Genomic DNA, 12,266 nt, shown 5'->3' with positions numbered 1-12,266 from the left:
GGGACCTTATGTGCTTTATATTATTTTTTAAAAGAGTTGTGTGTGTGTAAGGTAAAGTGTGCCATCAAGTCGATTTTGACTCCTGGCGCCCACAGAGTCCTGTGGTTGTCTTTGGTAGAATACAGGAGGGGTTTACCATTGCCTTCTTCCAGACAATGTGAGATGATGCCTTTCAGCATCTTCCTATATCGCTGCTGCCCGATACAGGTGTTTCCCATAGTCTGGGAAACTTACAAGTGGGGATTCGAACCGGCAACCACTGGCTTGCTAGTCAAGTCATTTACCCGCTGCGCCACTTAAGGTGTGTGTGTGTGGGGAGTGGGGGTGGCATTAATCAGGAACATAGGAAGCTGTCTTATACTGAGTCAGACCCTTGACCCATCTAGCTAAGTACTGTCCACATTAACTGGCAGCAGCTCTCCAAGGTTTCAGGCAGGAGTCTTTCCCAGCACTACCTGGAGATGCTGCCAGGGATGGAACCTGGGAGCTTCTGCATGCAAAGCAGATGTTCGACCACTGAGTTATGGCCCCATCTCTGAAACATAGGAAGTATTGTCTACCCAGACTGGCAGCGGCTTCTCCAAGGTTGCAGGCAGGAATCTCTCTCAGCCCTATCTTGAAGAAGCTGCCAGGGAGGGAACTTGGAACCTTCTGCTCTTCCTAGAGCAGCTCCATCCCCTGAGGGGAATATCTTGCAGTCCTCACATCACATCTCCCATTCAAGAGAAAACATTGCATAATGCACCTTTCGGTTTGGGAGAATAGAAGCCGGATTGGCAAGAGCAAGCATGGATTGCTCCTTTGCTAAGCAGGGTTCACCTTGGTTTGCATTCGGATGGGTGACTCCACGTGACTGAGCGTGGTCTGCTGTAAAATATTTCCTTTAGGGGGCAGGACCATAGCTCTGTAATCCCCAGAAACTCCAGCCAAGGCTCGGAAAGACTCCTACCTGAAACCTTGCAGACCTGCTGCCAGTCAGTGTAGAGCAGTGCTGCAGAACCTTGGCCCTCCAGCTGCTGCTGGACTACAAAACCCATCATCCCCAGTCACAGTGGTCAACAGTCAGGGATGATGGGAGCTGTAGTCCAACATTATTGAAATAAGAGCCTCCCCATCTTTGGCAACCTTTAAAAAGGCACTGAAGACACATTTATTCACCCAGGTTCATAATTAGATTTATGGTTTTAATTTTAAATTTTTAATGTTGGTTTTAAATGATTTTAATGTTAATGATTTTAATGTTTAACTGATTTTAATTGTCTGATTGAGTTTTGATTTTAATTTTTATTGAACTTAATTGTTTTGTTTTGCTGTAAACTGCCCTGAGCCATTTTTGGAAGGGCAGTATATAAATCAAAATCAATCAATGAATCAATAAACACACATTATGTAGAAGGGTGTCCCCGGTGAAGGCAATACTGAGCTAGACAGACCAATGGTCTGACCAGTAGAAGACAGCTTTAAAAAAAAATTATATACTGCCCTATTGATTTATTGATTGATCAATCTATATGCCACTTTTCATTAAAATAATCTGAAGGCAGTTCACAATATAATTAAAACAATGCATTATTAAAATACAAAGGTACAGATGATCTCAAAAATCACAATATATAATACAAAAGTATAGATAGTATAAATAATAAAAATAATCTATATAAAAATTGAATAATCCATAAAATAATAATAATACATAACACAAAGCAGCACCAGTAAAAGACAATGCTTTCCTGCAAAAGCCTGGGTGAAGAGCCACATCTTTACTTTCCCCCTTAAAACTATCAAGGAGACTGAGGAGCAGATTTAAAATTTCTAGGAGGTTTACCATGAAAATCCGACAACACTTAGCGTCTTAAATCATATAAAACAAAATATATGATTTATCATTAAACAGAGCTTTGAAACCTTATAAGTTAAAAGCCTGATAAATAGGTGCATTTTCAAGAGTTGACAGAGATGGGGGACATTATGTTCCAGAGTCCTAGGGCAACCTCTCCTCAGAGAGGAGAGGTCTATCAGTGGCTACTAGTTGGAGGGCTATAGGCCACCTCTAGCCTCAGAGGCAGGATGCCTCTGAATACCAGTTGTAGGGGAGTAACAGCAGGAGAGATGGCATGCCCTCAATTCCTTCCTGTGGGCTCCCAGTGGCATCTGGTGGGCCACTGTGTGAAATGGCATGCTGGACGAGATGGGCCATGGGCCTGATCCAGCAGGGCTGTTCTTATGTAACTCTAGATAAGCTCCTGTTTTCAGTCACCACCAAACAAACCGATGATATCTGCAACCAGACCTCCCCGGTGATCTTAATCGGTGGTGGGGTTCATGAAGAGCTGGTCTTGGGATAGCAAGCATGAATTGTCCCCTTTGCTAAGCAGGCTCCATCCTGGTTTGCATTTGAATGGGAGACTACATGTATGAGCACTGTAAACTATTCCCCTTAGGTGATGGAGTCACTGGGAAGAGCATGGGCATGCTTGCATGCAGAAGATCCCAAGTTCCCTCCCTGGCTTCTCCAAGATAGGGCTGAGGGAGACTCCTGCCCGTAACCTTGGGGAAGCCACTACAAGTCTGTGTAGACAATACAGAGCTAGATGGACCAAAGGTCTGACTCTGTATATGGCAGCTTCCTATGTTCCTATGAAGAAGGTGCTCTATTAAATAGCTTCCAATGTAAGGGTAGCAGGACTCCAGTGAGGATGTCTGGATTCTCAAGTTGCTTGCTTGGAAAATGCTGGAGACGCAAATATGTAAGTTTCATCAATATAGCATTTTCTGCATTGCTTTCCTCTCTGCTCATGAGCTCTGGGCCCTGCTGACAGCCAGAAATAAAACAAGGGCTGGTCACCCGGTCCATTCCCTTGAGAGAAAGGCAGAAATGGTTCCCAACAGCATGTTTTGGAGTCACTGTTTCCATCCTCTCCTTTTAAAGCTATCAGGCAAATGCCACTTCCTTTACAAAGATGCAATTCCACAGAGCTAGATTGCTCACGCTTCCAGTGCTCCATGTCACGTATTTGCTAGTGGCGAGGATAAGGAGAGGCAAGGAAAAAACCAGCAAGAGTGAGAATCCCGACTTAGATGACTCTGGATGCCAGCCTCTCCAAGGAGGAACCCTACGCCCGCTTTCCATAATACGGAGACGGCTTTTAATTCCAACGAAGAAGTGCCCGGGGTCAATCAAACCAACCTCAAAAGTCACAACTGCTGTTCCAGAGACCCCTAAGTATAAAGCAGCCTTGCTACTCAAGAGTGAAGGCCCGGCAGTCTGTGTATGCTCAGAAGCATGACACATCACTTTCGGCTTCCAAGTCTGAATGACATTCAAATGGAAATCTGTCCTGCAGCTTGTGCCTAGCTAGTCGAAGAATGTGTGGGCCCACAAGTCACTCATAGGAACATAAAAAGGAAAACTTACTCTTGGCATAAATTGTAGCTTGGGCTCCTGGTTGGCCGTCAAGAGAGTGCTGAAAACGTATTTGTTTGGTCCGGCCTTCCAAGGTTTTTAAGTTGTTCTTAAATGGTTTGACTGTTTTTTAATTAAGTTTTATATTATTTTAAGCTGATGGTTTTAAATAGTTGTTGGTTCTTTTTGATTGTTGTAAAGTAAAGTGTGCTGTCGAGTGGGTGTTGACTCGTGGCGACCACAGAACCCTGTGGTTATCTTTGTAAAATACAGGAGGGGTTTGCCATTGCTTCCTCCCGCAGAGTGTGATGCCTTTCAGCATATCGCTGCTACCCAATATAGGCATTTCCCATAGTCTGGTCAACATACCAGTAGGGATTCGAACTGGCAACCTCTGGCTTGCTAGTCAAGTCATTTCCCCGCTGCGCCACCCAAAGCCTTTGGATGGATAGGGTGGAATAGAACTGTAATAAATAAAAAGCTGCCTTGTATAGAGTCAGACCATTGGCCCTTCTAGCTCAGTATTATCTACACTGACTGGCAGCAGCTCTCCAAGGCTTCAAGCTGTCCCAGCCCTACCTGGAGATGCTGCCAGGGATTAAACCTGGCACCTTCTGCACGCAAAGCAGATGCTCCACCACTGAGCTACAGCCCGATCCCACCAAGGGCAATATCTAATGCTCACATTTTCTTTATTATTAGATGTACATATGGCCTTTCACTAAAATCAACTCGAAGCCATTTACAATCAATTTTTTAAAAAATACAAGACTTAAAGTTAAAACTATACAAATATTAAATGGGAATATATGAAAACTACAACAAGGCAAGCTTTAGAGGTGGGGATTTGAGGATCATTTTCGACACACACACCCCGGGGGGAAACATCAATTTTGCACCCCAAAATTGTTTGATGACAAAAATTTAGTAAGACTCTCCTTTTTACAACTTCCAGAGCAGTCACAGGGAAGCCGAAATGCTACAGTGACCTTCAGGTATAGCCAGTCCGCAGTGTTTGCCGAGTCTAGTTCTGTTTGCTGAACTTTCCCAGACAATAACTTCATTATAGGTATGATCTGAATTGAAATGCTGTACAGACAGACACAGCGAGAGGAAGAAAACAGCGCAGCAGGAAGAGTAAAAGCCCCACCCTACGTGCTGTCATTTCCCTCCCGGTTGCCTGGGGGAAAACCTGGGGCAAAACCAAAAAAAGCCAGCAGAGGAATCAAATGCTTAAATGAGCATTCCGTAGGTCCTTTCGTTTTAAAACACCATGTTTCTAGACCTCATGATGGAAGGGGCGGATTTGTAACTATGTAAGAAATGCCCGTCGGCATGTCAGAAACAAGGAGGCTTTGGGCAGGGCTTCTCTCATCAGAGGTGGTTGCCGTAGATGGTGGATTACAGGGGGCACCAGCAGAGAGCACAGGCTGGTTTCGAAAGGGGGCTAAGCAAGCCTCAATGCCAGCCATGGAGGTATCTTCCTTCCCTGCTGCCGCCCCACTAATCTGCCACCTATGTCTCACCTCACGAAAGAGTCTGTCCCTGATCCCAGCAACTCGTGACCCTACTTATACGATTCCCCCAAATCTTGCCTCCCTTGACTGTTCCCCACTTCTGTCCTCACCAAAGCACGAGAACTTTGCAGAACCACTAACCTTACACCAAGAAGTGATGGATCCAATACACAGCTTGGTAAAATTCCCACCCTTGTCACAATTTATTTGACCAGTTATTTCTTCCTTGGCACACCGTTTCGCAATGTGCCCGTACAAAGTACACTCAGCGTTACTTTTTCCAGGAAAAAAGTATCTGCGATTCCCCCTGCCTGGCCTTTGAAACTGCCGTCAGGGACGGACCAGGGGCACATATTTCAAAGGATTAGTCTTCGCAACGATTTCACACAAATCATGTGTAGTCCTGTTTGCTCAGGGTCCCGACATTTACACAGTGTTTTACAAAGAGATTATCAGCTTGCCCTCCAATGAAGATTTGCAGCCTAAGTTAGACCAAGATCAACAAACAAGAAAGCCGCTCAGCTTTTTCTATCATGAAAAATCAACACAGATCAAGTACATGCCCTCGCCCAACTCTTTTAGCCAAAGATCGGAACCCAGAGAGCAGACATTCTACTGTAGTGTGTGCATGTGGAACATAGGAAGCTGCCATGTACTGAGTCAGACCATTGGCCCATCTAGCTCAGTATTGTCTGCACAGACTGGCAGCAGCTTCTCCAAGGCTGCAGGTAGGAATCTCTCCCAGACTATCGAGAGATGCCAGGGATGGAACCAGGAACCTTCTGCTTGGAAGCAAGCAGATGCTCTTCCTAGAGTGGCCCCATCCGTAAGTGGAATATCTTACAGACAGTGTTCCCTCTAAGGTGTGTGCACATGTGCGCACTCGCAAGTTTACTCACCAATATATTACTCAGAACAGATCCATAAATGATTAATATCTCATCTGATGAATGGATAATGAATTGCTAAGGAACTGGGACAGGTCAGTTGGCTGCTTATTGCTGATCCTGTGTGGTTTCTACTGGTCAGTGTATTGTATCTTCAGGCAATCCCCACATTCTAGCATAGGCCATAATTCCTATTGCACTTGTGTTCATCCCTTCGGATGCAGGGAACTCTTTCAGAATTCAGAGAAACTGTGTCAATTCCCTTAGAATACAGGGATGGGTCTCAAGCTGGAAGGTCATGCCAATTTGGATCTGCTTCTGTTATGAATTGGCATTGTTATCAACCGGAGTTTTTAGCTGTGTGTTTTTAAAAAAACCAAAAACCCTCGTGTTATAGTCTGAAGAGTTTTAAGGGTATACTCCATCATTTTCAACAGAAGTATTTTGTAATGCATTAACTGCCTTGGGCAATGGGGAAAGTGCCAATAAATGCAGTAAAGAGATTAAAATGTTCCTTTCCTTTGGGATGGATTAGGGAAACCGTGGGGAGTTCAATCTCATGGGGTGATTAGCTCCAGTGGATCTCGGTAACCAGGCAGCCAAGGAAGGAGAGAGAGAGGCAACATCTTTCAGTCCAGATGAGAGTTTAACTAGCACCTGAGCCAGCAATCCTATGCATGTTTACTCAGAAGCCCGTGAGCCTTACTTCTATATCAGGGTTCTCAATTTTGGGTCTTCCAATGTGGACACTAGAGGTGTGCATGGACCATTGGGCATGATTCGACCCGAATTTGAACTGAATTCAGACCAAATCATGGGTGTGCAAACCGGTTCAGCTGAACTGATTGGTTGGTCCCATTGGTTCGACGAATGAGCTTGAACCGGTTCGAACCAGCCCAGTTCGTGACAGTTTGGTTTGCGATCGAACCAGGTCTGCATATCCTTATCTTGGACTACAGCTCCCATTGTCCCCAGCCACAATAGCCTGGGGTTCTCCACCTTGGGGCCCCAGATGTTGGACTACAACTCCCATCATCCCCAGCCTTGATGGCTGGATTGTGGCTGCGGAGGGCGCGGGCGGGAGCTGGAGTCCAACAACGTCTGAGGACCCAAGGCTTAAAACCCCTAACCTAGCCAGGGGTGCTGAAAGGGAGAAAGACTCCTCAGTTAAATTTGGGCTTGGGGAGGAAAGACACCTTATTGGGTGGAGGTGCAGGAGCCATAGGTTATTCAGTGTGGCGGAGGAAAGTTCAGTAAAAGGTGGAGGAAACTCCTGGGGGATCTGCATCCCTGGACCAAGGGAAACGTGCAGAGGATTGCAGCCCGAATTTGTACAGTATTTCATACTCGGCTTCCTCTCCCTTCAAAACAGTCCTGCAGAGCAGATCACTTTCAGCTTCTTTTTAAGTAGGGATAGCCCTGACCTGAGGAAGAGCCCATTTCCAGTGCCACACGACCAAGGCAGATGTGCGACGCCTCGACCTTTCTTTCTTTCATTTATGTATCCCTATTTCTATCCCTCCGCCTGATATAGCCATCTCTAGGCAGGGGAGATGTCTTTCCAGAACTCCGCACCGGTCCTTTTGCCCACGGACACGAAGGTTCAATCAAATACTCGCTCGCTCGCTCCCCCATCAGGAGCCATTCCGGCTTCGCTCCTCCGCGCCTTCATGCGGGAGCAAGCCCCGCCGAGTAGAATGGGACTTACTTCCGAGTAAGCACCCCTCTCGGGCCGTGCTGCGGCAGGAACTTCATCTCAACCCAAAGCGCCCCCTCATCGCGGCGACTACACCACACCGCCACCGCACAGGATTAACGCCTTAATCCGGAATAACTGATACCGGCTGGTGGTTCTTCTTCCCTGACCCCCTCGCTAACGAGGCTTAGAATCTCCGCTTGGTTTCTACACAGCCGCGGGGGAAGACAAGAACAAACCACGTCCCAGGGCGCGCGCGCCCCCCCCCCCCGCAATTGCGCGCCAAGGGGGTCGTGAAAAAGGAGCCACTAATCCGGATTAAGCGACGGCGAGCGCAGCAGCCCCCAAACTAACAGCAGAAGTTGGGATCTGCAGCCAAGCGAGAGTCCCGCTCGCCCGCCCTGTCCTTGGCCGGGGTCTCCGGCCGCGACTCCAGGCAGAGCGAGAGGTAAGGCTGGTGGAGAAGACCGACCGGGAACGCTCCGTCGCTCCCAGTTGCGCGGAGGGAACCCGACCGAGAGCGCTTCTATGGAGAACAGGCAAAGGATCAGGATCGAGACCTGCCCCCCGCCCCGCTCTGGCCCCACTCACCGAGCAAGGCGGCCAGCCCCAGGGCCAGCGGCAGCGGCTCCATCGCGCCCATTCCCAGTAGAGGCGCCTGACGCGCTGCGCGCATCCCTCCCGCAGAAAGCAAAGCAGCAGCAGGTGCAGCAGCTGAGCCCGCGGGCGGGGGAGCCGGGAGCCGCGTGGGGAGGAGCCCCGACGGGTGGGGCGTGGCTAGCAGGTGGGGGAGGGTAGGGGGGCGGTGCCCCGGGGGACAGGAAAGCGACCTATCAGGTGGAAGGGGCGGAGCGCACAGGTTGAGTGCGGGGCGTGCTTCCTGGGGGGGGGGGGGAGGCGCTGGCGTGCGTCCGGTAGGGAATTCGAATCAGCGTCGGGATCGGGTTTATAGGGGCGTCCCACAAGATTTCGTTTTGCACTCACGGCCCCACCCGAACCGGATTGGCTTGAAAGCAAAGCGCGTTGCTTTCAGGGGACTTTCTTCTGATGTAGCAGCCCCGTGGTAGAGCAGCTGTTGTTTTGCAAGCAGGAGGTTCACTCCCAGTGGCAGCAGCTCCAGGTAGGGCGGGGAAAGGCTCCGGCCTGAATGAAATCCTGCTGCTGCCAGCCAGTGTAGACAATACGGGGCTATATTTTATTCTCTCTCTCATTATTTTATTTCTATCTATGCAAACCTCTTTGGGAACTCTTGTTGAAAAGCAGTATATAAATATTTGTTGTATTTGAATGTATTCCTTCCTTCCTTCCTTCCTTCTCTCTCTCATAGGAACATAGGGAGCTGCCATATACTGAGTCAGACCATTGGTCTATCTAGCTCAGGATTGTTTTCACAGACTGGCAGCGGCTTCTCCAAGGTTGCAGGCAGGAGTCTCTCTCAGCCCTATCTTGGAGATGCTGCCAGGGAGGGAACTTGGAACCTAGATGCTCTTTTGTGCCCTTAGGTGCTCTGCATAGGAAATAATGAACTGCTTTGAATTTCCATTATATCCTATGTAGAACTTTTCAGAACTGGTTCAAGTGGGATTTGAACCGAACTGGGGTGGGGAGTGAGGGTCGAGCAAGGCCAAAACCAAACCTGGCTGCCCTGTTTTGACTTTGGTTCAAATTCGAACCAAACCACTTGAGCTGGTTTTGTGCACACCCTAGTACGTGCAGACTAGGAGCAGTGATGACAAGAGAATAGACTGAGCCGGCTTTGTGTTTTGCCCAGTCCGAAACTCTTGCACTTTCCCAGTGTTTTCAAAATTGCACTTGGGGAGGGAGTACAAGGCAAGTACCCCAGGAATTAGCACAGGTGTAGAATTGCACACATCTCTGCTTTCTTTCACCTAACGCTAGGACTCTCAGGTTAGGTGAAAGAAGATGAGAGGCGGGTGCAATAGAGTTGCTTTGTCCAGATGTTCTGTACAGCTGGGAAATCCAATCCGCCCACTGTGCGTAAAAAGGGCACATAGCGTCAGGGCTGCTACTGGGCATGCTCAGCAGTGTGGGGGGGGGGTATTAAAGTTGCTACACTAGATGGGTCCCGGTCACCCTCCCACCAGGTAAAGAGGAGGAGGGAGGAGGAAAAGATGGCAGGGGAGAAAGAAGCTGCACTCTATGCTATGGGGAAAGAGAAAGGTTGGGGTTGGTGGGGGTGGGAGATGGCATGGTTAGAGAGGTTGCAGCCTGGGAAAATCAGATTTTTTTTTGCAGGGGGGAATAAAAGGGCTTTTTGTTTGCGGGGGGGTGGATTGCCCCTCCCCCCAGGCCTTCACATCTCACATATTCACTCATCCAAATGCAAACCAGGGCAGACCCTGCTTAACAAAAGGGGCAATTTATGCTTACTGCCACAAGACCAATTCTCTTCCCCATCATTGGATGCTGCTGATATTGAGTGAATTCCAGGGGTGGGGGAGGGAGAAAGAGAAAGAAAGCATCTCTAACCTTTTGCTTTGCTATGCTTCCTTGTCACAAGTTTCCAGATTGCCGCCTGACCTTTCTGGGAGATGGCTTGGGGATTCCTCTTCCAGGAGAGAGACTTGCACTGAGTCTTGAGAATTCACCATTCCCAGCAGCAGCCTTTCCTTCCTTCCTTATGGGAGGAGATCTGGACTTGTGGTAGCGAGCATGAATTGTCCCCTTTGCTAAGCAGGGTCCACCTTGGTTGCATTTGAATGGGAGACTACATGTATGAGCACTGTAAGATACACAGTAGAAGAGCACCTGCATGCTTGCAGACAGAAGGTCCCAAGTTCCCTCCCTGGCAGCATCTCCAAGATCGGGCTGAGAGAGAGTCCTGCCTGCAACCTTGGAGAAGCCGCTGCCAGTCTGTGTCGACAAGACTGAGCTAGATGGACCAAGGGTCTGACTCAGTATATGGCAGCTTCCTATGTTCCTCTATTCCTCCCCCCGTTAATTTACCAGTTGGTCTTCACTTTGCAATTTGCATTTTTTGGGTCTGTATTAACAACACTCTGTAGTAAGCTGAAAATGTGAAAGGCACCTCAGCTCACACAGAGCCTTCTCTCTCTCCCCCACCCCTTAGAGCTGTGTTCACAGTCTGGCAAGTTTCCGTTGAAAATAAAGCAGGAGAGAAAAGGCAAGGCACCATCATTCCAGTATTAGAAGCACAAATACACTCACACATGTAAACACAAAGCCCAAATAACACCATGCATACAGATGTCATTTTTATAACCGGAAACAGGGGGTATAACTCAGTGGTAGGGCATCTGCTTTGCATGCAGAAGGTCCCGAGTTCAATCTCCAAGATCAGGCTGAGAGACTCCTACCTGGAACCTTGGAAAGCTGCTGCCAGTCTGTGAAAACAATACTGAGCTAGATGGACCAAGGGTCTGACTCAGTGGGCAGCAGCTACTATACTCTCTCAAGAATACGGCTGTAGCTCAGTGGCAGAACAGCTGCTTTGCATGCAGAAGGATCCAGTTTCAATCCCTGGCAGCATCTCCAGGTAGGGCTGAGAGGGATTCCTGCCTGCAACCTTGGAGAAGCTGCTGCCGACCAGAGTAGTCAATACTGAGGTAGACAGAGCAATGGTCTGACTCAGCATAGGGTAGCTTCCTAGACAGGTGCTTAATTTTCCTTTATAAATCTATGCAGGCCATCTACATACTTTTATCTTGAAAAATGAAAATGAGTCCTGGGGAACTGAGAACGCTTGCTCATGACATTGGAGTTGATCCTGGGGAAGATGTTCTCCTACTTCTGCAAAGTTGGATGTCATGGCTGTAAGTCTGTATATTAAACTTGGCATCCGTGTCGGGGTGCCATGATTCCCATTTGGCAGATGGAACCAAGCGCTATCAGGACTTCCCTGAAATGGCTGACCTCTAGCTGAGCAGGAATTTGAGTAGGACATCTGGAGGGGGTGGGGTGGTGGAGAGGATGAATGTGGAGCAGAGAGAAGGGCACCCCACTCATGCCATTGGTAGTCAATTTCACAAGTCCTCCTGGGAAATTGTCCAGGTTCTGACAGATGAAGAATTGCCTCCGAGAAAGCCATGGAATGTTATGCTTGGCATTGAAAGGCTTTGCTTGCATCTGAAGCCAGATGAGAGAGAAAATCCATCCGCACACTCCTCAGCTGGTGATTGACCCACATCATAGGAGCATAGGAAGCTGCCTCATACCGAATCAGACCCTTGGTGCATCTAGTTCCGTATACAGGCACCAATTTCTCCAAGGCTGCAGACAGGAGTCTCTCTCAGCCCTAACTGGAGATGCCAGGGAGGGAATCTGGGACTGTCTGCCTGCAAAGCAGATGCTCTAGGGCAGGGATTCTCAATGTTGGGTCCCCAGAAGTTATTGGACCAACTCCCATAATCCCCAACCAAAGGCCACTGGGGCTGGGGATTATGGGAGCTGAAGTCCAATAACATCTGGGGACCCAACGTTGAGAATCCCTGCTGTAGGGCAAGGTTTCTTAACCTTGGGCCCTCAGATGTTGTTGGACTACAACTCCCAGAATCCTCCACTGCAATGGCTTCTGCTTGGGGATTCTGGGAGTTGTAGTCCAAAAACATCTGGGGGCCCAAGCTTAAGAAACCCTGCTCTAGGGAGTGTACTAAAATGAAGGACAGGGACTTCCCACTAAAAAGGCCTGGTTCTTTCCAAAGGGCCATTCCATGGCCATATGGAAGGATGAACAAAGAAAGCTGCCTTCTACTGAGTCACACCATTGGTCCATCTAGTTCAGT

At 48.4% G+C, this 12,266-nt stretch overlaps 1 protein-coding gene across 1 annotated transcript in view; it reads right to left on the bottom strand.

Annotated features, from left to right (window-relative positions):
- ESAM (endothelial cell adhesion molecule) overlaps window positions 1-8,219 on the bottom strand; it is a 79,209-nt gene extending 70,990 nt beyond the window's left edge. Inside the window, exon 1 of the mRNA XM_053270075.1 lies at window positions 8,095-8,219. Coding sequence (XP_053126050.1) covers window positions 8,095-8,179 — 85 coding nt within the window. The 5' untranslated portion in view covers window positions 8,180-8,219. The remainder of the gene's footprint in view (window positions 1-8,094) is intronic.
- Window positions 8,220-12,266: the final 4,047 nt, after the last annotated feature.

Source organism: Hemicordylus capensis, chromosome 8 (genome assembly GCF_027244095.1).
Source record: "Hemicordylus capensis ecotype Gifberg chromosome 8, rHemCap1.1.pri, whole genome shotgun sequence".
Lineage (NCBI taxonomy): Eukaryota > Metazoa > Chordata > Lepidosauria > Squamata > Cordylidae > Hemicordylus > Hemicordylus capensis.
The sequence above is the reverse complement of the archived record's forward strand: the minus strand, read 5'-3'. Positions and strand labels throughout refer to the sequence as shown.